General features: G+C 43.3%; 1 protein-coding gene across 1 annotated transcript in view; it reads left to right on the forward strand.

Annotated features, from left to right (window-relative positions):
* Positions 1–22139, forward strand: part of kmt2bb (lysine (K)-specific methyltransferase 2Bb) — a gene marked incomplete at both ends in the record, with an annotated part of 33227 nt that extends 11088 nt beyond the window's left edge. The window contains 27 exons of the mRNA XM_080004691.1: positions 1687–1793; positions 3311–3421; positions 3965–4078; positions 4264–4410; positions 4507–4599; positions 4988–5105; positions 5227–5340; positions 6440–6624; positions 6763–6864; positions 7065–7175; positions 7547–7623; positions 7811–8034; positions 8146–8249; positions 9092–9229; positions 9385–9543; positions 9650–9767; positions 9879–9957; positions 10100–10260; positions 10380–10547; positions 10662–13791; positions 16075–16181; positions 16323–16460; positions 17011–17263; positions 18089–18196; positions 20667–20750; positions 21613–21742; positions 21864–22139. Coding sequence (XP_079860817.1) covers positions 1687–1793; positions 3311–3421; positions 3965–4078; positions 4264–4410; positions 4507–4599; positions 4988–5105; positions 5227–5340; positions 6440–6624; positions 6763–6864; positions 7065–7175; positions 7547–7623; positions 7811–8034; positions 8146–8249; positions 9092–9229; positions 9385–9543; positions 9650–9767; positions 9879–9957; positions 10100–10260; positions 10380–10547; positions 10662–13791; positions 16075–16181; positions 16323–16460; positions 17011–17263; positions 18089–18196; positions 20667–20750; positions 21613–21742; positions 21864–22139 — 6656 coding nt within the window. The remainder of the gene's footprint in view (positions 1–1686; positions 1794–3310; positions 3422–3964; positions 4079–4263; positions 4411–4506; positions 4600–4987; positions 5106–5226; positions 5341–6439; positions 6625–6762; positions 6865–7064; positions 7176–7546; positions 7624–7810; positions 8035–8145; positions 8250–9091; positions 9230–9384; positions 9544–9649; positions 9768–9878; positions 9958–10099; positions 10261–10379; positions 10548–10661; positions 13792–16074; positions 16182–16322; positions 16461–17010; positions 17264–18088; positions 18197–20666; positions 20751–21612; positions 21743–21863) is intronic.
* Between the last annotated feature and the right edge of the window lie 206 nt (positions 22140–22345).

Genomic DNA, 22345 nt, shown 5'->3' on the forward strand with positions numbered 1-22345 from the left:
AAAATGTCATATGATTGTAGTGCAAAAAAAAAATCTTTCAATTTCATCAAATGATTTCCAAACAAAAATGCCGATGCGACATAACTGATGTTGGTTAAAGGAAAGCGCCGTTTTTTTTTGTTGTTTTTTCATTGGGATTTATCATTGGGATTACGTCTGAACTATTTGGGAAAATAATCGAATTGCGATTTTTTTTTTAAATTTCAGACCAATACTGCGATTTAGTATGTGGTTTATTTATTTATATTTATTTATCTATTTATTTATTGATTTATTTTGTCCTTTATCTTCTGTATTATTCACTTAACACAAGCAATAGATATTTCTATAGTATGACCAACACAACATTGGATCCACTCAACATATAAACTGCTCTTTCTTGTAGGCCAGGCCTAGGTGTTATGATGAAATGAGATGAATTGATCCTTGAACTGGTATGAACATATCTTTATTTAACTATTGAATTGCAATAAGAAAAACGTTAATCACAGAATACTGACTGATTTAATTTCAAGCCTTGTAAGTATTTGAATCTGAAAATGAACAATCAAAAAATATGCAGTGTTTCAGCAGAAATGGATTATTTTTTTAATAAAAATGTTGCGCATATACGTCCACATACATCCCCTTTGTGCGCGTAGGTGAATGAGCTTTTTCCCAAGCACCGCTCCATGTCTTCAGGGACAGATTTATGTTCATTAAATTAAAAAAAAGATAAAAAAGACAAAAAATAAAAAACAGATACGCAGTGTTCTGGGAGAAGTTTTATCCGGACTCCACAGGTGTTCCGGGCTCTGCCAGCAGCACAAGGCCCACACCGCGTGCTGTGGCCCTGGCTGGAGCACCGGTTTTCACCGGGGGACAGCGCAAAGGTTTGGTTAGAACAATCGGGGGGGGAGGGGGGGTCACAGAGAAAGTGCCCCCATTACGCGCGATTTCTGAGAGACGGAAAATAAAAACACAGTTCTGGTGCGCCGATCGCTGGCGCGCATCGTCGGTTCCGTCAGAGGGGGAGACGGGTGTGCAATCTGTGCTCCCTCTCCGTGCCCCCCCCCTCGGGATGGCCGCCTATATCGCCTATAGGAAGAGCCGGCCCTGGACGGCCCTATTGGTTAGATTGTGTAACATAATTTTATTATTATTATTATTTTTAATTTTTAATTTTTTTTATCGCAGCCTTTGTGATTTAAAAATTGCGTTCTCTTGCATTGCGATGTCGGTTTGAGTTTGATTAATCGTTCAGCCCTAAATGGGATTCACGCTGAGTGATTGGCATCAGAATCTTTGAAATTAATCCATTATTGGGAGAATGGCTTCAGCTGACTCGTGCATACTGGGTCAATGACAACCTTTGCGTTCTTTGGGAAAGACTCTAAATGTCCTTTTTACTTGTCTGCACATTAGTGCAACTCGATCCTCTTGTTATGTGGCATGTGCACCGGGCAAAACCGAAAGCTCCCAAAGCATACATTTGCAGTATACCTGAATCGTACACAATGCTACTGCATTCTATTGTAGTATTGATCAATTTCCAGATCCGGCAAAGGCTGGAATTAAGTTGAAAATCATATTTGTTTATCAACAATGTCACTGGTAATAAAGTAGTGTTAAGCATTAAAATTGAAAGTATAACATTTTTCAGTTGGCTACTAAACTAATGAAATTATCTTTTGGTTCCTCTCCAAGACTTTGTGTCTTTGGATGGCTTCCTGGAGGACATTTCGGATGATGAAGTCAGGCATCGCAGGTCCAGTTCACACCGGATCCCACCTGGGCGACGAAAAGTTGAGAAGGTGGGTAACCTTTACGCCCAACATGATGACTTTGATTGTGTTTATTTGACCACAGTTGTCGGATGGAAATCACACATTGTGTCGGTGTGGAAATGGAAGATGTTTGATCAGAAACTGAAACATAATTGGTTTGTAGTGGTTTTGTGTTCCTGTGTACTCAAATCATCTACCACTATTTTTATGTGAATATTTCTGTTTGTGATTCAACTCACCCCCAGGTGAGATTGACAGGTCTTGTCAGTCTTTGCTCAAGCCCCGTCCCTTGTGCTCCCTTGCATGCACGCACCCCCGAACTTGGTTGACTTCATTTGCACAGGCACGGACGAACATTCAGTGACCAGGGTTAGACCCCTCTCCTACAAAGACTCAAAAGCTTCATTCTAAGGCAAACAATTAAATGACCAAGCCTGTGCCAAAACAGCAGTTAACACTGGTGCATCATTTCAAAGATGTAAGGAGCTTCGGACTTTCCAGAAAAAGTTCAAAACTGATGCAGAGGTCTGACTTCAGGGCTCCAGACTGCGACCATTAAGTCGCATTTTGCGACCGTTATTGAAGACCGTTATTTGTTTTTTTTAATAGTCATCGTATATCAGTAGGAGTCACAGAGAAAGTGTCCCCATTATGTACGGTGCTTGTTTCGTTCCATAAGGCGATGTCAAATAAAATAATCTATATCTAAAATAAACACATTGTTTGAGCGCACCGATTGCAGGCACCCAATTGCTGGCGCCGACGGAGAGGGAGACAGGTGTGCAAAATGCTCCCTGGTCGCTCCCTCTTCGCGCCCCTCCTCGGGATGCTGCCCTCGGTGGCTGCTTATATTGCCTATCCTGCTCAGGTGGCGAATAAAAACAAATAGTGCATGGAACGGCACGTGTGTGTGAGATAGAGATGGAGAGTTGAGGCTCTCATCATGGTTGTTAGTGACAGTAATGAACTGACCACATACCTTATGTATTATTATGACGCGCGCACTAAACAACACTACGGCTACCAGGACTATAAACCAGGCATAATACAGTTCAAACTGAAAAAAATATGAATCTGTTGTGTTGCATGTCGATTTCAGTGGTGCTCCTTCTTTTTGTCCTGGTGCTCCTAAGATCTTCAGTAGGGAGCACCAGTGCTATGAGTGGAAAATGTTAGTCTGGAGCCCTGGACTTTTTGACATACTGTAGCGTTAGCCACACAAGCTAGCTGTAGCTACTGTTTGTTGTTGTGTTTTTCTAAACATTTAAAATTCCTTGAAATTGACATATTACCTTTTTAACATAAAATGATTGAACTTAAATGCGGTCAGCACGTTATCATTTTGAGGGCACAAGTCTGGTCTGAGTTCAGTTTGGTCGTGGAGAAGGAGACACATTCGACAATGTAGTTGTAGTTTGTGTGGCTTAACACTCGATACCATACTTCCTTTAGTGCTTAATTTTTTCTAAATTAATTTGAGCTTCAGGGAAGCTCAGAGATTGTAGCCTTCATTTGCAAGTCATAATGGAAGTCTCCTCCCAAAGGGTCCTTCGGAGCAGACGCCCCCGAGTGTCCTGGCTGCCTTGGCCCACGGGTTCGAGCAGAGAGACAGGGAGCCTTCTGAACCTAGTCACAAGATCAGGGTAGATTTCAAGGTGAGTGACTACTTGTTGTTTTTATATATAGATAAAATATTTGCCTACTTTTGGGTGATTTCATCCACCAGGACCCGTCCGTTATTAAATGTACGTTATAGACATCTCCACTGAGGTCTCTAATCCCACATATTTGCATAATCAAATTACTTTGGGTGTTGTTGACTTTGTGTTTTTAAATCCAGTCTGTATGTTGCACCTGAATCTGATTGTTTTTCATTGAGTGAGTTCCATGTATACATACAATATTATTAAATCCTAGATAAGCAGCTGCTTTAATGAATTCAGAGCCCTTTATGCTCCTGTTATAACGCAGGTTCACAAAATGTCTTTGTTTGTCCACCAGAGGTCAGTGTTTGTTTTTAGCTTTCTGCAAATGCTTTCTCATTCATGTTTTGGAAACACTCAAAGTCTTTCCCTTAGTGGAGAGGAACAAGTGTGTGGATTTTAGATTAAAAAAAAAAAAAAAAAGTTTGGCCATGCCTTTGTCTGTGCATGTTATTTGGCATCCAAATGTGTTGAGGATAATTTTTGTTTTCACAGGAGGACTGTACTCTGGAGAATGTCTGGATGATGAGCGGTCTGAGCATACTGACTTCCGTTCCACTGGTGCCGCCTTGTGTCTGCCTTCTCTGTGCTAGTAAAGGACAACATGAGGTAACTGCTCCCCTCTGTAATCTCTTTTTTGTCCGAGTTTGCGGTCCGCTCTTCTAGTTTATAGTTGCGCCACTAGGTTCATGATGATCCTAAAGACAATTTTGCGATATGTCTACTTATTGTGAAATATTAAGCCAATTCTGAAGATTTGAGGCAATCCTGGCTGTGCGGTCATTCTCTGGCAGATGCTGTATTGCCAAGTGTGCTGTGAGCCCTATCACCAGTTTTGCCTTGAACCAGCTGATCGCCCGTCTGAGGAAAACAAAGAGAACTGGTGCTGTCGCCGCTGCAAGTTCTGCCATGTGTGTGGCAAGAAAAACAAGCAGTCCAAGGTACGACCTGTGTTCTTTTCCGTGCTTCAGTTCCGTCTGACGTCTCAGTTGCGATGAGGTCTGGTCAGTGCGATTATTGTCTGTTCACTTTTTCAGCCATTGTTGGAGTGTGAGCGTTGCCAAAACTGTTACCACGCTTCCTGCCTGGGGCACAACTATCCAAAACAAAACAAGAAAAGGAAAGCCTGGGTGAGTGGGGTGCACGGGATGTGCACTCAGTTGGGTGGAATGGACACAGTGCTGGGGGCGGACGGTTTGCGAGGCCATGTGCTCGTGCCGAGAATGACCACTGTTTTATGCAGTTCACCCAGTTCCTGCCTCACTCTGACTGGCCCTCATATTCTTCCTGTTTTTAACCATCAATCATAGCTCATTAGAACAAGTTTTGATGCATTTGATTGTGTATAAAACTTGTGTACGTGTGTGTCCAATGGAAGAGGCATACAAGGAGGCTGGGAGTGAATTGTAATTGTTAGCTTTAAATATGTTTCTAGCAAACTATTACGTTCATGTATTTATCCATGATTATTATTTTTTAAATCCATGGGTTGATTGGGCTGGTTTTTCTCTACATTAGGTGTGTATGACGTGCATTCGGTGTAAGAGCTGTGGAGTGACTCCTGGAAAAAGCTGGGACACCGACTGGAACCACGACAAAGGGCTTTGTCCGGACTGCTCCAACCTTTACACCCAGGGTAGGGGAAGCTCTCACTTCCAGCTTTGAGCCTGCACTTCCTCTGGCACGGGGACTGGACATCTGGTCCGTGTTAGTCGTGTCTTTTCACCTCCTTTCTCCCCATCTGTCTTTTTCATTAGGCAACTACTGTCCGATCTGCTTCAAATGCTACGAAGACAACGACTATGACAGTCAGATGATGCAGTGTGGCACGTGTAACCACTGGGTGCATGCCAAGTGTGAAGATTTAACAGGTGAGCATTCCTGGGGTTTATGAGAATGAAGGTGAGAAATTAAATGTGCATAGTTGACTGATGATTAGGCCCATTGCGACAATTACAATATTGACTGTATGACATATGGACATGACCACGATAGTTTTTCTGACCCCGATAATTGCCAGTTGTGTTTACATTAGTGTTTGTTTACATAAGAATGTCACCAACATTTTAGCCAACATGATGGCAGAGTAAACAGCAGGGTTTTCCCACCCATTATATTGTTGGACGCAGTGGCTAAGCGGTTTTCCACAGCGTGGGGGACTGACGTCGATACTCCCAAGTATCAACGGGACACAAACCTGAACAGTACCTCGGAGACAGAAGAATCCTCCGAAATCGCGTTCTCCTCCTTATTTCTTGGAGTTTTCACAGTGACCACGATCATAGTCCCTGGCTGAGTTTCATCTACGCTAACATCCTTGTTGGACTCTCTGCCACTGTTACTCCTGCAGATGCTGCGTTCAAGTCACGTGGGAATTTACGTTCTAAACGACTTGCTGTTTGCTGACTTGCTACTCATCATCAATCAGTTTTTTATATCCATAATTACTCTTCTTTTATTTGAACTTATGGAAAAATATATTTGGAAATGGCTTTGAGCAAAAGTGCCAGCTAAATGATGTAATGTAGCCAAAATGTTGTACGTTTTAAAATTTATAAAAACACACTATGGAAGGATGGAATTGGATGGGTAGAACTCACAAATACATATAATGCAATAATTACAAATCTGAAAAGATCAATAAATACTACAGAAGAAGAATACTCGAAGATCAGAGACAAAGTTATTTCTAAATCCACAAATTATGTATTGTCGTCCAACAAAAGTAGTTATCGTGACAGGTACTACTACCTGATGGTAGGTACCTACTGATGATGACTTTGTTCCGCGCTAATAGAAAGGAAGGTTGGAAGGTTGTTGTCTCAGGTGTTGCTGAAATTGAATTGTGATTTTTTTCTTTTGTAACATTCACTTACCGAGACAAGACAAGAACATGGAAATGGAACGTCAACTGTGTGTGTGTGCGTCTGCGTCTGCGTGTGCGTGCGCGTGTGTGTGTGTTGATTTCAGATGACCTGTATGAGATACTGTCCAGCTTGCCAGAAAGTGTGGTGTACTCATGCCGGCCTTGCAGTCTCACCCAGCCCAGCGCCTGGAGGGAACTGCTTTATATCGAGCTCAGGGCCGGTGTGGAGAAGGTGCTGGCTTGCCTGTTGTCTTCCACCCTCACTCAACACCTTGTCACCTGCTCACAGGTAAGAGACTTCATTGGAAGTGTAAGCACAGGTCTATCTGCTGTGCCAATTTAATATTGTTATTTTTATCTTGCCAATATTTAAATGTTTATGGATATAATCAAAATAAACAAAGAAATAAAAATGTTTGTACTACAGTGTGAAAACTCGGTTGACCCTGACAGTGGAATAGAAGGTCGGCCAGCTTGTGACCTCCGAGCAGTGGGGAAAAAATTTGACAAAGGCCTCTACACTACCTTGGTGAGACTTCAACATCCTCTTCCAGTGCAGTCCCCGCTCCTCGTGTTGCACAATTTCACAAAATTAAATTCGAAATAAGCAACTCACCATACCTCATAGCTTTTGCCGTGCTGGTTGCTAAGGGTGTAGAAATAAGTAAGTCGAGGAGTAATTAAAAATTTAAGAGGGAGTGTTCTTTTAAAATGTATGTATTTATCTAGAAAACGTTCCATGAAGATGTGGTGCAAGTGGTGCGGAAAAGGCTGGAGCACGAGGAGGATCTCCCAGAGGAAGAGAGACCCACAGCGCTGGCACGCTCATACTACTTAAAGGTAGTTATCTGGACATATTCTTAAAAAAAATAAAAATAAATACTCGACTATTAACATTTATTTCATCGGCTTCAGCCAATACTCTGAGTCCTTCAATGAAAAAATAAGTGTCTGAAATAATGGCATGCTCCTTTAATGTCAGTACTCTTCCTTTAGCTTCTTCATTTCTTAAAATACATAACTACATGTGACAGCAGGAATTACAATATATAGGTCCCTAAATGAAGTCCAACCTGCCTCCAGTTGATGGTTTATTCTAACTTAGAGTGATGTGATGTTTGTGTGAAGTGACTCCTCGTGTTCTGAGTAAACAGTGGACACCTTGTGGAGCTGATGGTGTACAAACTTCACGATCACATTTTTGCTTCTAGCTTCTCGAGGAAGTCTTCAATTGGTTCAACAGTCAAGATCCAAAAGTGTGGGAGCCTTGCACCAAAGACTTGCCCTTGTGAGTGATTTCTTCCTGTCTTTGGATTGTTTACAATTGGATTTTGGCTTTGTTTCTTTGCAAACGTTGTCCGTACTTTCAGAGAAGAATCAAATTGCTAAGCTGTAGTTTTGGTCATATGACAGTGTTTATATTAGAACTCATCTTTAATGAAAAAGTTTATTTACCTGCACACTTTCTGTCATAGGGGAATGCTATCTCATGCCGTTTATCCTCCCACGACTGAGCATGTTTATGCTCAGTGGCGGGAAAGGGAGGAAGTGCGAGCTCGGGCTCCGCTGGGCGTCCTAAGGGAGGCCAATGTGCAGAACCTACAAGTCAAGCAGGAAGAGGTGGCCTCTCCGCTGTCCAGTGAAGCGTCCAGCACAAACCACTTCAAGACCAGTCGAGCTTTCAGGCTCAAATACAAAGGTAACCCAGGAAGTTGTGAAAAATGAATAGTAAGTGCAATAATATGCATCCTGTGGTCCTTTGTTTTCTTATTTTATATTTGCAAATCATTGCTTCTGTGTGTTCACATAGGGAAAAGGGGGAGGCTCTCTAAGGCGGATCCAGACACGGGGTGGACTAAAGAGGATGAGAGACAGTGTTCTTTGTGCCAAAGATATGGCGATGCCAAACCTAATGTAAGTTTGCCTTTAGGCTGTTTGTCTAAATACCTGACAAAGTTATGCAGTGGATGCGACATGGCGGGTCCTGCTGCTTTCTGTCCGTGTTATTGGAGATGGCGTTGGTTTGAATGGTCTGAATCACTATGGTGATGGAGCTTCAATGTTTATATTGAAGTTGAGCAACTCAGAATGATTCATTCCTGATAATTGATTAATAAAACACTTTAAATCAAAGATAAATTTTTTGGATTTTGATCAATTGTTTAGTGATTTCTGTCAGCAACAAAAAAAAAAAGTAAGTGCCCGGGCATTGAACATTGAAAATGCCAAATGGGAAGGTTGTCCCCAGACTTACATTGTTTTTAAAAAACGTTTCGGTTTTACATGTTCAACATTCATAGTCTGTTTTTTTTTTTTGTTTTGTTTTGTTTTCTAGTGAATGGATTCTTTTTCTGTGTTTTTTTTTCTGTTAATATGATTTGAAAAGTTGGCATAATCAATGATAGAAATGGAAAGATGATGGAAATATATCAGCGCAAGAATTATGTCGCACTGTCCGGCATCAACATTCAGCATTTACATTACTATAGATACATGGAGTGGGCACTAGGTTTGGAACTCTTGGCAGACATGCAACTTATTTGACATCAATATTGAGTCCAGACAGGGTTGTATATTGATTTGTCTTTCATCATGATGTGGTTGACAATGTTGAGTGTTTGAACTATGCCATTCCAATTTCTAGTCAGTTGATATTGATTTGGAAGTCTTACACAATGTGGTCTGTGTGCAGTACAATGCATTACAACCATGCACCTTGAACAGCTCTGCACCTTCCTCTGCACGTCCTCTCACAGGAAGCGGGCAGGTTGCTTTACCTTGGTCAGAACGAGTGGGCGCACGTCAACTGCTGTCTGTGGTCAGCGGAGGTGTTGGAGGAGGACGACGGCTCTCTGCTCCACGTGCACAGTGCTGTGACGAGGGGTCGCCTCATGGTCAGTTCCTCAGTTTATGTTCAGAATAAAGTTATTTGTCATGTAAGCCATCCTATGTGTCATCTTAATGGGAAGTTTTTTAACAATACTCCTCAGATAATTGCTCTTTCAACGTAGCGGTGTCTGAACTGACAGTCTCATTTTCCTCCCAACAGCGATGCGAGCGCTGTAATCAGACTGGCGCCACGGTGGGCTGCTGCCTCACTTCTTGTCAGAGCAACTACCACTTCATGTGTGCTCGTTCCCGCCACTGTGTGTTCCAGGACGACAAGAAGGTCTATTGCCACAAACATAGACAGCTCATCAGCGGCAAGGTGAATACTGTCATTCCCAACGGCTTCTTTAGATATTGAAGTGTGCCACCTGGCCTTAAAACCTAAAACAACAGACATTTGTCACTTTGCTGTTCCATTCCAACAGATGATAACAGCTCAAGGATTTGAGGTCAAGCGTAGAGTGTACGTGGACTTTGAGGGTATTAATCTTCGCAGAAAGTTCTTGACTGGGCTTGAGCCAGAATCCATCAACGTGATGATCGGTAATTAACTTGTTATATTGTCTGCTTGACTCATTGGTGGCTAGGTGTAATGTGTTATAAAGGTTGAGAGAGAGACTGTTAATTCCAAATATCTTTGGCTTTTTTCCCCAGGTTCTTTACTGATTGACAAGCTGGGTGTTCTCACGGAGCTGTCAGCTAGCAAAGGAAACCTATTTCCTGTGGGTTTCCAGTAAGTTGACTTTTTCTTCTTTTTATGTATTTGTTTGCGTACATTATTTACTTAGTTAATCTTTTCAATGTTTCACTTGGTCGTAAATCATAGTGAGCACAATGAATGAGTAGCACTTGAAAAACTCTCCTCTCCTTCTGAGGTGTTCGCGTTGGTATTGGAGTACAGTGAACCCACTGCGCCGGTGCAAATATACTTGCACAGTTCGGGAAGACCGACCACTTGTCCCCGAGAAACCTGTTGAAGAGATGCCCGACCAGGGAGACAATCATACCATTGCTCACAGCCCATGTTCACCATCAGGTCAGGGTCTCCCGGCTAATGAAAATACAAGTACAGGAGAGAAAAGATGACAGCCTTGAATTTGAAAATTTGAGAATTTACCTGTATTGATTGTATTGTTTTATAAAACTTTACTCTAGAATCCGAAGGCCAAGTTGCTGAAGTGTCTGAATTCCAATCCCTGACTGATCGAGTGCTCAGAAACCCCGCTCCACAACCTAAGACTGACGGAGCAAAGCCAAAGATTCCCAGTTATCCGCAAGCCAGGAGACCGGCTGGCGGAATGTCCCGGCCTTTGCCATCACCAGGTAAACGTGGGAAGTGAATTCCTTTTAAAACGTTTTTCAAATGATTGTTGATAAATCAAGAGCGCAAAAAAGGTGGGAATTCATCAACTCTATTTTTTATTTTTTTCTTCGAAGGGGTAACGCAGTCTAAACCGCACCACATATTAACTATAAGTGATCTGGAAGAGACACGCAGACCTCGTCGCCACAGCCCCCACTCCCAGACTTCAGGCCTTCGAAGTCACATCGCACCCCCTCCTCTCGGACCCTTGCCTGGGCCGATTACCCTCCGAGCTGGAAAGTCTTCACTTCCTTCCTCCGCACTGTTCCCACTTGGTGCTACTGACAACCTGCTTACCTCTCCACCACCCCGCCCCGCTGGAGGTCGCAGTGCTTCCTCTGTCCGATGCCCCGGGAATACAATGGCCCATTCTACCTCATCATTGTTTCCTCATTCTCCATGGCAAGATGCTGGCCGAAGTTTGCCTTCGCCCAGTTTGTCCTTCTCTTCACCCATACAGCATTCCCCTAGACCCCGATTAGCGTTCGACTTGAGCCAGTCCGACTCTGTTGAGGTACCGCACAATTTCCTTGCTTCACCTGAACCTGAACCAGAGCCTTCAACCGCAAATGGAACATCACCACTGAGGAACTCAGGCCAACACAAAGACCAAGAACCCCCCTACGGGTCATTCCACAAGGACCCAGATATGAGTCTGGGCTCTGATCTCAAGACAGAGATCGAGGAGACACTCCTGAATGAAGGCGTGGCGATGAACTGTGGGGGTCAGATAGTGGTGGAGGGCGATGGCCAGGATGAATTTTGGGGGGAAACCCAAGAGGAGCACAAGAGGAAGACTCGTGGTCCATCCCTCCTGCGTTCAAGAGCCTCAATCAAGGGTGACTTGGAGAACACGTCATCTGATGATGACATGGAGCACTATTTTGATTTTTCACGGACAATAGTGAGTTGTCCTGGCTCAAGAGACCAACCCAAGTCTCCGCCTTCCCCTTCTGCCCGGCCCATTGCTCAGCTCGATGGTGTCGATGACGGAACAGAGAGTGATGCCAGTATAACCAACAGTGATGATGCTCTCAAAATGAAGGGCTCTACTCAAGCTCAGATCCCAGCCAAAAATCTCAACATGCGCCCCGAATCCGAAACGTCACGAAATGGGCCAAGCGCGGATGCAGAGAGTCCAGTTCCCAAACAGTCATCCAAGCTTACCGAGTGTTCCTCAGTTGCCATTTCTTCCTCCAGTCAAATTCATATGAACAGAATTCCACAGGAGCCGGCTAAAACACATGACATTACCAATTTCAACCATCTGGCCACAAGTTTTGTTCCTCCACAGACTTTCACGGTCACGCCACTCAAACAGAGCAGCCCCCTAACTCCTCCAGACATCCAAATGTGCTGTTCCCAATCTGTTACCGATGGGACGCCCAACCCAAAAAATAAAAATGTACCCGATGCCAAGCGTCAGGGAGATTTATTCCAAGGTTCTAGTTTGGCCTTCCCCATCGGGACACCTCTTGTTCTACAAAGTTGTGATACAACCTCTCCAGGCACCCGTCTCACTGAACTGGTTCCACTACTAGAAGGCGTACCGGTGGAGGCACAGAAATCGGAGTTCTCTAAAGCTGACGGTAGCAAATTTGCGCAATCAAGTGATGCGTCAACTGTGTACGTGAACCATTTAACAACAAACACTGGAGAAGCGTCTGAAAATTCAACCGTCAATAAACAGTGCTCACTGATGGATCTCCTCCAGCTCTCCTCTCCAATCCCGACTGACACGCCCAACCCTTCACCGGTGGTTGTGGACATGATTCCTTCGTTGCCCGACCTCAACCAGCCTCCGCTGACTAGCGTTACACTCCAGCCAGTGACATCCTCACAAAACTCAGCCCTCCCAGAGTCTTTCTGTAACCAGCTAACATCCCTCAGTACAGTTCGGGATGTAACACAAATGCAACTGAATGTGGACGCTCACAATGACCCGTTAATGTCAGCGTCGCCCAGCAACAATCACACGGGGGGAAGTTACGGATCTGTCCCGGTACCCATGTTCTCCACGCAAGTGCAGCCATTAGGTTCTACAGCGATCACCATCGTTTCGTCTTCTCCCTCCATATCATCGGTGCCTGCCGGATTGATGACGCAGGGTCCATCGACTTTATCCGTCGCTCAGCCAACCTCCACCCCTGTCTTGATAAATGGCTACAACTCATCCTCTTTACAGAAGGAAACTTCATCCGGTCACTCGATCTGCATTAACTTTGCCACCCCCAGGCCTGCTTTAGAGCACCAACAACCACTGGTTCCCCAGGCTCTTCCCGGACACGCAATCCTTACTGTGAAGGAAGTGGGAGGCCCCAACGTGGATTCTACGCCGCACGTTCTGCTGGTCAACCGCCTTGGCCAGATCTTCGTAAAGAACCCGGAGAACAACACTTTTGAGCTGCCCACACCAAACTCTCCCTCTTACAATTGCGTCACTCAGATAGCCAGCCTTTTGCAGAGCAATGCCCTATCTGCTACCCTGGCAGCGGCTGGTCACATGTCCCCAGCTCCCGGGGCCAGCATGGCCACAACGGTTCCTCAAATGATCACTCCTGTAGTTCAGAATCAAACCACTATTACTCAGCTTCTCACTCATAATAGCAATGGGGCAATGGCACCTGTTGAAGTCAATAAGCTGATGAAGAGTTCAAAAACATCATCAGAGTCTCCTACTCCTGAGATAAAGAAGCCGAAGAAGAAGAAGAAGAAGGAGGCAAGTGGGTCTCGGAAGTCCAAGTCGGCCAAGACTTCAGTGCTACCTACTCCTTTGACTGAGAAAACTCAGATGACTCCTGCTGAAAGTGCCCAAGCTATTATCAACCAAGCGATGGCCAGCAACTACACCCCAAAATGGAGTGGGCCTCGAACGCTGAGCCCTTCCACACTGGTTCTGCCTCCAGACCTGCTAATTGAGCCAGAGCCTCCAGATGGGAAACCACCGGCTTCGGCGCCCCGCACTCGGACCCATGTCCGAATGAAAAGAGTGTCCTCGCTTTCAGACCGCATCATCACTAAAAAGTCCAAAGGCGACTTCCTGGAACCGGAACCTCCGGTGGAGGTGGAGGAGCACCACACACCCAGCTTTCCGAGCATCTCCAGCCGAGCCTTAGGGGTTCGCATCAAGACGCCAACTGTGAAAGGAGTGTTAAATCTGGACAATATGAAGGAGGAGTGTATGAGCGACTCCGACAGTTCAGGGTAAGAGTACTCGTAGTTATTTAATGTAGGACAGGCTTCGACAGTAACGGTTGCACCTGTTCACGGTTTAATGCCTTTCTTCGTCATCTGTCATGTGTAAACATCCGATTTCCACACAGTCAGAGAAGTAAGTGTGCCTCCTGCTCATAGTTCAGTTATAAAATCCCAGTGCACCGCGGAGCATCTTTCCTTCCGGCCTGCTGTCAGCCGAAGAGTGAATTATTGTATTATTGGACGACAGTAGAGCAAGGTTATTACAGTATCAGATGCAAACAACTCGCTGTTTGGTGAACGTAGCTTTGTTCACGTCAATTTGGGTGACTTAATTGTGTGAATCATCCAAACCGATCTGAAGAGTCTTTTTTTGGGGGGGGGGGGCAATTTAGCATATTTTATTAAAAAAAAAGGTTGTATCTGTCTGGGAGAACGACACCATCCGCGTTCAATTAACTAGTGCACCCGTTCTCTGATACATTACGTTAGCACAGACACGGATGCGGCTCTTGTCTCGGTTGAAAGCGATCCGAAGCAGGAAGTGATGCTGTGTTCACGGGCTCTGAAAACTGTAATGCCTGTTGAAGTGATGCGTTCATGGGAACTCGGAAAACCGTTGGCTACCACCCTAAGTATATTTCAGACCTTTTTTCACCATTCATGTGTTTGCGTCCCTGTACAGTTAACTTAAACGAAAAACTAAAACTAGGTTTGAAAAAACATTATAGTTAAAACTAGACAGAAAAAAACCCCAAACTAACTGAAAAGATAGTGTCTACCTACAAAACAAACAAAAATAAAAATATACAGAAAAGGTATTTTTCTCTTTTGGGTCTTAGACGAATGTCTTTTTCTCGAGTCAATTTGGTCAAACTGTACCGCAGATCAATTGCAAAATGGAGCCATCGTAGTGAAATACAGTTTAACTGCCGCTGTTACTTTTTAAAGCAATAATTTCCTCAAGGTAGATGGCAGAGTTGCAGTGAAAATAAGAGACAAGACAGATGAGTGTTGCGTTTTACTCTGGAGCACAATGGTTGGTTAACGGTGCGTTGTGCTATGTTGCTGCTACTTTACGACATATCGTGAATGAGCTGCTGTATTTCACCTATACGCCTGAGCGATGCAGACTTCTGTACAAAATCGACTGCAACTCGCTTAATTTTGAACCGATTTTCATGACATTACATTTGTTAAAAAACATGAGCAATTTATCATGATACTGGTTACTTACTGGAATTAAATTTAGTGACTGGGGGTGGCTCTAGTCATATTTTTTTAACAATTAATGATTGAATATTTTTAAGATTTTATTTAAACATTGGACATCTTGAATGTTGTTATAATTTAAGACCATGGGCAAAAGATCCTTGCTTTAAGTGTTTTACAGAATCAATGGAAAGCAAAGTTATATTTATCTCCCTTTTTTCTTTTTGCTGATGCGAATAATGATCCGATCTGTGACTCAAAGCCGTGATACGATCCGAACCTTGAGTTTTGTGATCTGTTGCACCCCTGGAGACCAGAGGAGTTGGTGTTATCACCGTTCTTGTCTGTCTTGACTTGTGGTTCTTCTCCTCTGAAGACTCACATTCTGTAAAGTATCGGATAAAACAAAACTACTTTACTACTTACTGTGATAAAGCTTTTTTGTCACATTTTCATTATTAATCCGACGTATAACCGCATCATATCTTAATTACTCAAAATATAAGGTGACTAAAAATGGCAACCATATTTTCAGTTTTGGCAACCACTTTAGTGTTAGTTTTGAGCATATAAAACTACACAGCACTATTTTAAAAATACTGTGCATGTCAAGCTTACATTACCTCCTTTTGAAGGAGTCTGATATTTTGGCCAGAGTGGACATTTTTGCAGTGCCCTGTTTCTTCAATCTGATACAGGATTTTGTTTTTCTGATTTTACGCTGTTAACATAATTGCTATGTATGGGTTTTCCACTAAAACCAAACAAATGAAATCTTTGAAATATTTCTCAATGCATAGTACGTTGTATTTTATATAATTTCTATGTGTTTCTCACAAAAATAGCATCTAAGTGAAGACACCCGTTAGGTATATATCTATGCAACATCGATAATGATGTGGATATTGGCCCAAAAAAGATAACATATTTTAAGATAGCTGTTTACATAATGTACAGAAGATATTCAAGAATCAATAGGCCTGGAACGGTAGTATATATATTTTATTCTCTGGATTGTTTGGTTTGTGTTGCACTGCTTTGCATTGTCCTTTGCAAATCCCACAGTGCTTTCTGCTGCAGGTCAGGGTCTTGGGACAGTCTGACTCAGTCACGGTGGGACGCAGGGAAACAACCCGCCTGGGATGCAGTCGGACACAGCGGCCTGACCGACTGGAAGAAGTACTCAGGTATTTATTTATTTATTTATTTATTTATTTATTTATTTATGTGTTTGTTTGTTTGTTGTGTGCTCTTGTGCCATGTTAAAACACCCGGAGTAGTCAAGAAGAAAGTGTTTATTCCGTAAACTAAAACCACTCCTGCACCAGGCACCGCCTCGAGCTCAGACGATGAAAGCTTTCAATCAAACGAGGATGACAAGTGCCCCCCCAGCAGAGACCAGCCACATCTACGATTCCAGATAACCAGCGATGATGGTTTCAGCACGGAGGCGGACTGCATAGAGGGTAGGGCTCTTGAACAAATCAGTCACTGGTTACGCTTTACTAACAAAGTTCTACAATAATGTGTTATTACAAAGGTTTGTAATGACACGTTATGTAAGAATTCAGCATTTTGTAATAAATGGCCAAAATGTAATAAATATGACTAGTATTAATTAATAACACCTGTATTTTGAATGTATTTACTGCATATTGCAATAATGTATTTCTTAATGGTGGTTATTACATTTTGCGAGGGTTGAAACAAAGGAAAATGTAACAAAGTGGTAAAGTTTGACACTTTGTGTATGGTGCTGTATTAATGCAAAATGTCTTTTAATTATAATGTGTGTGTGTGTGTGTTATTACAAAATGCAGCAAGAAATTACAAAATCTGATTGTTTTACATAATAAGGGTTAAATTATGTTTGACCGGCGTTATAATTGTGGTCCGTTGAAGTTGGCGGCGTTATTATGATGCTTGCAATGTTTGATCGTCATGGAGGTCCATCCACCCTACTTTTCCTTCTTCTGGAAGGCTCTTGGCGCTCATTTCTCTGCTCTCCCCCTGCAGTGGCTTGGAGAGCCGTCATCGATGGCGTGCAGGAGGCGCGGGCCATCGCCCAGCTCAAACAGCTGACCTTCCTAGGGATGACCGGCGTCCGTATGGTGGGCCTCATGCACGACGCGGTGGTGTTCCTGGTGGAGCAGCTCCAGGGCGCCCACCGCTGTCAGCGTCACACCTTCCGCTTCTTCAAGCAGTTCACCCAGGAGGACGATCTCCCCGTCAACCCCAGCGGCTGCGCCCGCTCCGAGCTGTACCTGAGGTCTTGACATTCTCCCGTACCCATCCGTTGACATGTTCAATTTCAGGCAGCATTCATTCATGTAGTCGAAAGCATCTTCTTAGTTGGTTCTTTCAGTAGTTTGGTTTGGATGGTGAAATCAGGAATTATGGCAGAACAATATGACTTTGTCCCCGCGTGGCTATTTCAATTCCTTTCCTTCAAACAAAACACACAAAAGAATATGTGAATGTGATACTGTATTTGAAAACCAGTTGAAAGAACTATTAACATACTGGCCAACGGGAACGAATAATTAACTGTAATTATTATTTTTTATGAAATCATTCATTTAAGACCAAGGACCTAGCAGAATATAGTGTATTGCTTTGGCTGGTGCTGAATGCATTTGGATGTTGCTGCTACTCTTCTGCAGCTTCTCCCTCAAAACTTAAAATTGCCAAAACATTTTGAAATCCCCTGGCATCTCATCTTGGCCAGGAGTTAATTTCCCCTTGAAGCAAATCAACATTTCAGTTGATGTGACTGGGCTCTGTTGGGATAATATTCCTATCAATATAAATTCCCTCAGTATTGATCAATTATCATTTAAAATTACATTAACTTATGGACTTGTATATTTTTCCATCACATGAGGTTTTAAATGTAGTTTACTTTTTTTTTAAAAACACCTGAAAAAACAGAGGATGTGGCTGTTGTTCTCTGTTCTTTTTCTACTTCCATGTCATCCACTCCAAGAAAAATGTCCATCACTCATCACAAGACCTAACGCCTCTGCCCTGATAGTTATTATCTACCCAGCCATAACGTCTTTTTTATTTACATTTTTTTTTTTTTTTTTTACAGGAAGTCCACCTTTGACATGTTTAACTTCCTGGCCTCTCAGCACAGACAGCTGCCTGACATAGGACCTTACGATGATGAGGAAGATGAGGTCCTTCTTAAGTCCACCAGGTCTGACTTCTCGCTTCTCATGTTATGTTTGTGGTTCTCAAGCTCAGAAATGAGGAGGCGTTCTGGAGCCACGGGGTCTTTCGCCACAAGTCTTCATTTTATTTATTGGGTCACAAATGTGATTCATTTTGTTTTACAATAACAGTTACATGAGTAATAATTATTTTTACATAATAATGTGTAAAAATAATAAATATGCTTTTATGAGCTTGGAGTACGGTCGCTAACTTGTTGCTTATTGAAACTACTGTAGAATTGTAAGTAGCTTAGCAACATTTGGTCAAGCGAGTGTGTGGGAGGATTTGATGCTGGGTTGTAGTTGGCTTGAACTTAACTTTTGCATTACTACTTATAAAAGTGGAAGTTATGTATCAGTAAACAAACACAAGTTGTAATATAGTCAGTTTTTAGTAGTGTAATGTGTCATCCACAGTCAGGCTGTAACGATCAATTTAGTTGAAGATTAAATGTCAGACAAATAACTGTGATTAACAATTGAATTGTTTTTTCGATTCAATTTGAATAGTTCATTAAATGGTGTAATAATTCACGTCTACCTCGAGAAGATCATCACTTGTATTGACATTGAACTACGGAACATGGACATTTGGAAAGTCAAATCAATTTGTCTAAACTCAGCTCATAAAAATGCACCTATTTTGCATTTTATTTTGACATTTCAAAATTGGTTTGAAATTGCCCTTTGGATGGAAACATATAGTTGTGGAATGATCCTATCTTACGAAATAGTCACGTTATTATATACACAGCGTTCCAAATTTTTATGCAAACGATATTTTTCTCTGATTTTCCTAAATAGTCGATGCAAATGACAGTCAGTATAATTTTCAAGTCATCAACCGTTCGGGTATAATTCAAACATTATTGAACAAACCTCCCAATGATAACAGTATTTTTTTCCAAAATAAATAACTCAAAATACACTGTTCCAAATTATTATGCACAACAGAGTTTCAAAACATTTTATAGGTTGTAAAGAACTGAAAATGGTCATTTGTTGAATTTGCAGCATTAGGAGGTCATATTTACTGAAATCAAAAGCTATTTTAATCAAAAACATCTGAACAGGCCAAGTTCCCTGTTAACATAGGACCCTTCTTTCGCAATTCTTGCATCCATTTAACTTGTGAGTTCAGGCACGGTTCTTATTTTTGTACCATGGAAGAAAGTGCTCAGTCAAACTATATACACTTTGCCGAAGTCATTTTCACACCTTCAGGGAGCCTAAAGGGGCCCACCAGCTCTCTCCTCATGATTCTGGCCCAAATCAAAACATGACCTCCTTGCTGATGTCGCAGCCTTGTTGGGACATGGTGGCCATCCACCAACCATCCACTACTCCATCCATCCGCACCATCCAGGGTTGCACGGCACTCATCAGTAAACAAGACTGTTTGAAAATTTGTCTTCATGTATTTCGGGGCCCACTGCAACCGTTTCTGCTTGTGAGCATTGGTTAGTGGGGGCCCAATAGTAGGTTTATGCACAGCTGCAAGCCTCTGGAGGATCCTACACCTTGAGGTTCACAGACTCCAGAGGCACCAGCAGCTTCAAATACCTGTTTGCTGCTTTGTAATGGCTTTTTAGCAGCTGCTCTCTTAATCCCATGAATTTGTCTGGCAGAAACCTTCCTCATTCTGCCTTTATCTGCACCAACCCGTCTGTGCTCTGAATCAGCCACAAATCTCTTCACAGTACGATGATCACACTTAAGTTTTCGTGAAATATCTAATGTTTTCATACCTGGTCCAAGGCGTTGCACTATTTGAGGCTTTTCGGCAGCAGAGATCCTTTTTCTTTCCCATATTGCTTGAAGCCTGTGGCTGCTTAATAATGTGGAACGTCCTTCTCAAGTAGTTTTCCTTTAATTGGGCTCACCTGGCAAACTAATTATCACAGGTGTCTGAGACTGATTTCGGTGATCCAAAGAGCCCTGAGACACAAAACCATCCATGAGTTTAATTGAAAAACAAATAATGTAATGTTTATGACACTTAAATCCAATTTGCATAATAATTTGGAATGTGGTGTAAATCACTGTTATTATGTAACAATATTTATGACCGCTTGAATCCAAAGCAGAAAGATGTCGCACTAGAACTCAATAGTCAAGAGTTCAGTTTGTTTAATTTGCAGCTACACTGAATTCCCTGTACACTGCAGCCATAGGGAATTCTTATAAAATAAATACTTTATATTCAAATATTTTTTATTGAGCTTATTATGAACTGTCAGTAATATACCTGTAAGTTAAGTATTTAGTGTGTGGGTGTGTATATAGAAATATTTACTAAGAATACATTTTTTACGTTTGTCTTCAGATTGAGATTCTCCTTCTAAATATCATTTTAAGTATTACTCTCCATTTACAGCCTTTACAGTTGTTAATCCTGGTCCTTGTTCTGTTTCTGAGTTTGTTTTCTTTCTTGTGAAATGGTCTCCGCTGTAGAAGAGCCACCAGCTTGGAGCTGCCCATGGCCATGCGCTTCAGGCACCTGGAGAAAACGTCCAAGGAGGCTGTCGGCGTGTACAGGTCAGGACACTTGGAGATCCCTCAAATACAGCGCTTCCCAACCTTTTTTTGACTCGCTATTCAGAATGTATTTATCATAGCATATAGAAATTGATGCACAATTGCCATTCCTATCTTTGAGGCAGTGCTGTTTACATCGACTGCTCTGATAAAGTTGAGTGCGGTCAGTTTGCGGCATTAAGGCGGAGGTAGCCTTCAGCGCGAGATCAAAAGACGTCAGAGCCACCGGAGAACGTGTGGCAGAACACCGTCAGCAGGATGCTCCATAACAATTCAAATAGATGTAAAATATAGACACGGTAAAACTGGAACACAAGGGCATGGGATGCGCTCGGCGCTGAAAAAAAACAAAACACTCACAATGACTCACATTCAAACTTGTTTAACAGTTTATATTTGAGGAGATACGGTGTGTGTGTGTGTGTGTGTGTGTGTGTGTGTGTATATATATATATATATATATATATATAGACACACTCCAAATGTTGTGGCTCCGGAAAAAACAAGCTCCCTGGAGAGGCAGGTTGAAGTCCGCCCCCTGCCATGACGCAAGAGCATCTGGACCCATCGCAACGAGGGGAGCTCTCAGAGCGAGAGGGAGACGAAAAACAAAGTCCTCCTCAGGGGCGTGCCCGGAGAACACAGCCAGAACCCACATCACCGCGTCTATTTGTCCTTGTTCTGAAGATGTGTGCTTTTGGTCAAAAACTTTGACTTCTTTTTAAGTGTACCGCGAGCTTTGAGCATCAATTCTTTAAAAAACGCCGTACAGGTTTGTACTTCAGTGTGGTCTCAGTGGAGGCGTTAGGACCATGACACTGTGCAGGGTCCTGAGGTGTGGTCTCCTCCTCCCCCGGTGCAGGTCTGCTATCCACGGGCGCGGCTTGTTCTGCAAGAGGAACATCGAATCCGGGGAGATGGTCATCGAATACGCCGGCATTGTCATCCGATCGGTGCTGAGCGACAAAAGGGAGAAGTACTACGACGGCAAGGTGAGTGCGTCACCGCAAAAATGGCGCGCGTCGCGAAAGCTGACGTGGAGTTTTAAAGCCGCGCGTGTGAGCGCACTTCCGGCAAACTCACCGGCGCCGTCCTCTTGGTTTCTCTCGGCAGGGCATCGGCTGCTACATGTTCCGCATCGACGACTTCGACGTGGTGGACGCGACCATGCATGGCAACGCGGCGCGTTTCATCAACCACTCCTGCGAGCCCAACTGCTACTCGCGCGTCATCAACGTGGAGGGTCAGAAGCACATCGTCATCTTCGCCCTGAGGAAGATCTACCGGGGCGAGGAGCTCACCTACGACTACAAGTTCCCCATCGAGGACGCCAGCAGCAAGCTGGGCTGTAACTGCGGGGCGCGGCGATGCCGACGCTTCCTCAACTGAACCCCCTCCCCGTTTTTGGAATCGCGCCTTAAATTAAGGTTTCACTGGATACGGTTCGGAACGGGGAGCGGGGTTGATCCGCGCGGCGGTGGGCGGGGGGGATGCACGGCTTTGGGTCTGGGAGCGGATTGGGCCGACAACCGGTGACGGGTGTCGCTTTAAGGGACACGCGCCAGAGAAGCCGGCGCCAAACCGGTGATCGGTGT

The sequence above is a fragment of the Zeus faber genome (assembly GCF_960531495.2).
Source record: "Zeus faber genome assembly, chromosome: 8".
In the NCBI taxonomy this organism is placed as follows: Eukaryota; Metazoa; Chordata; class Actinopteri; order Zeiformes; family Zeidae; genus Zeus; species Zeus faber.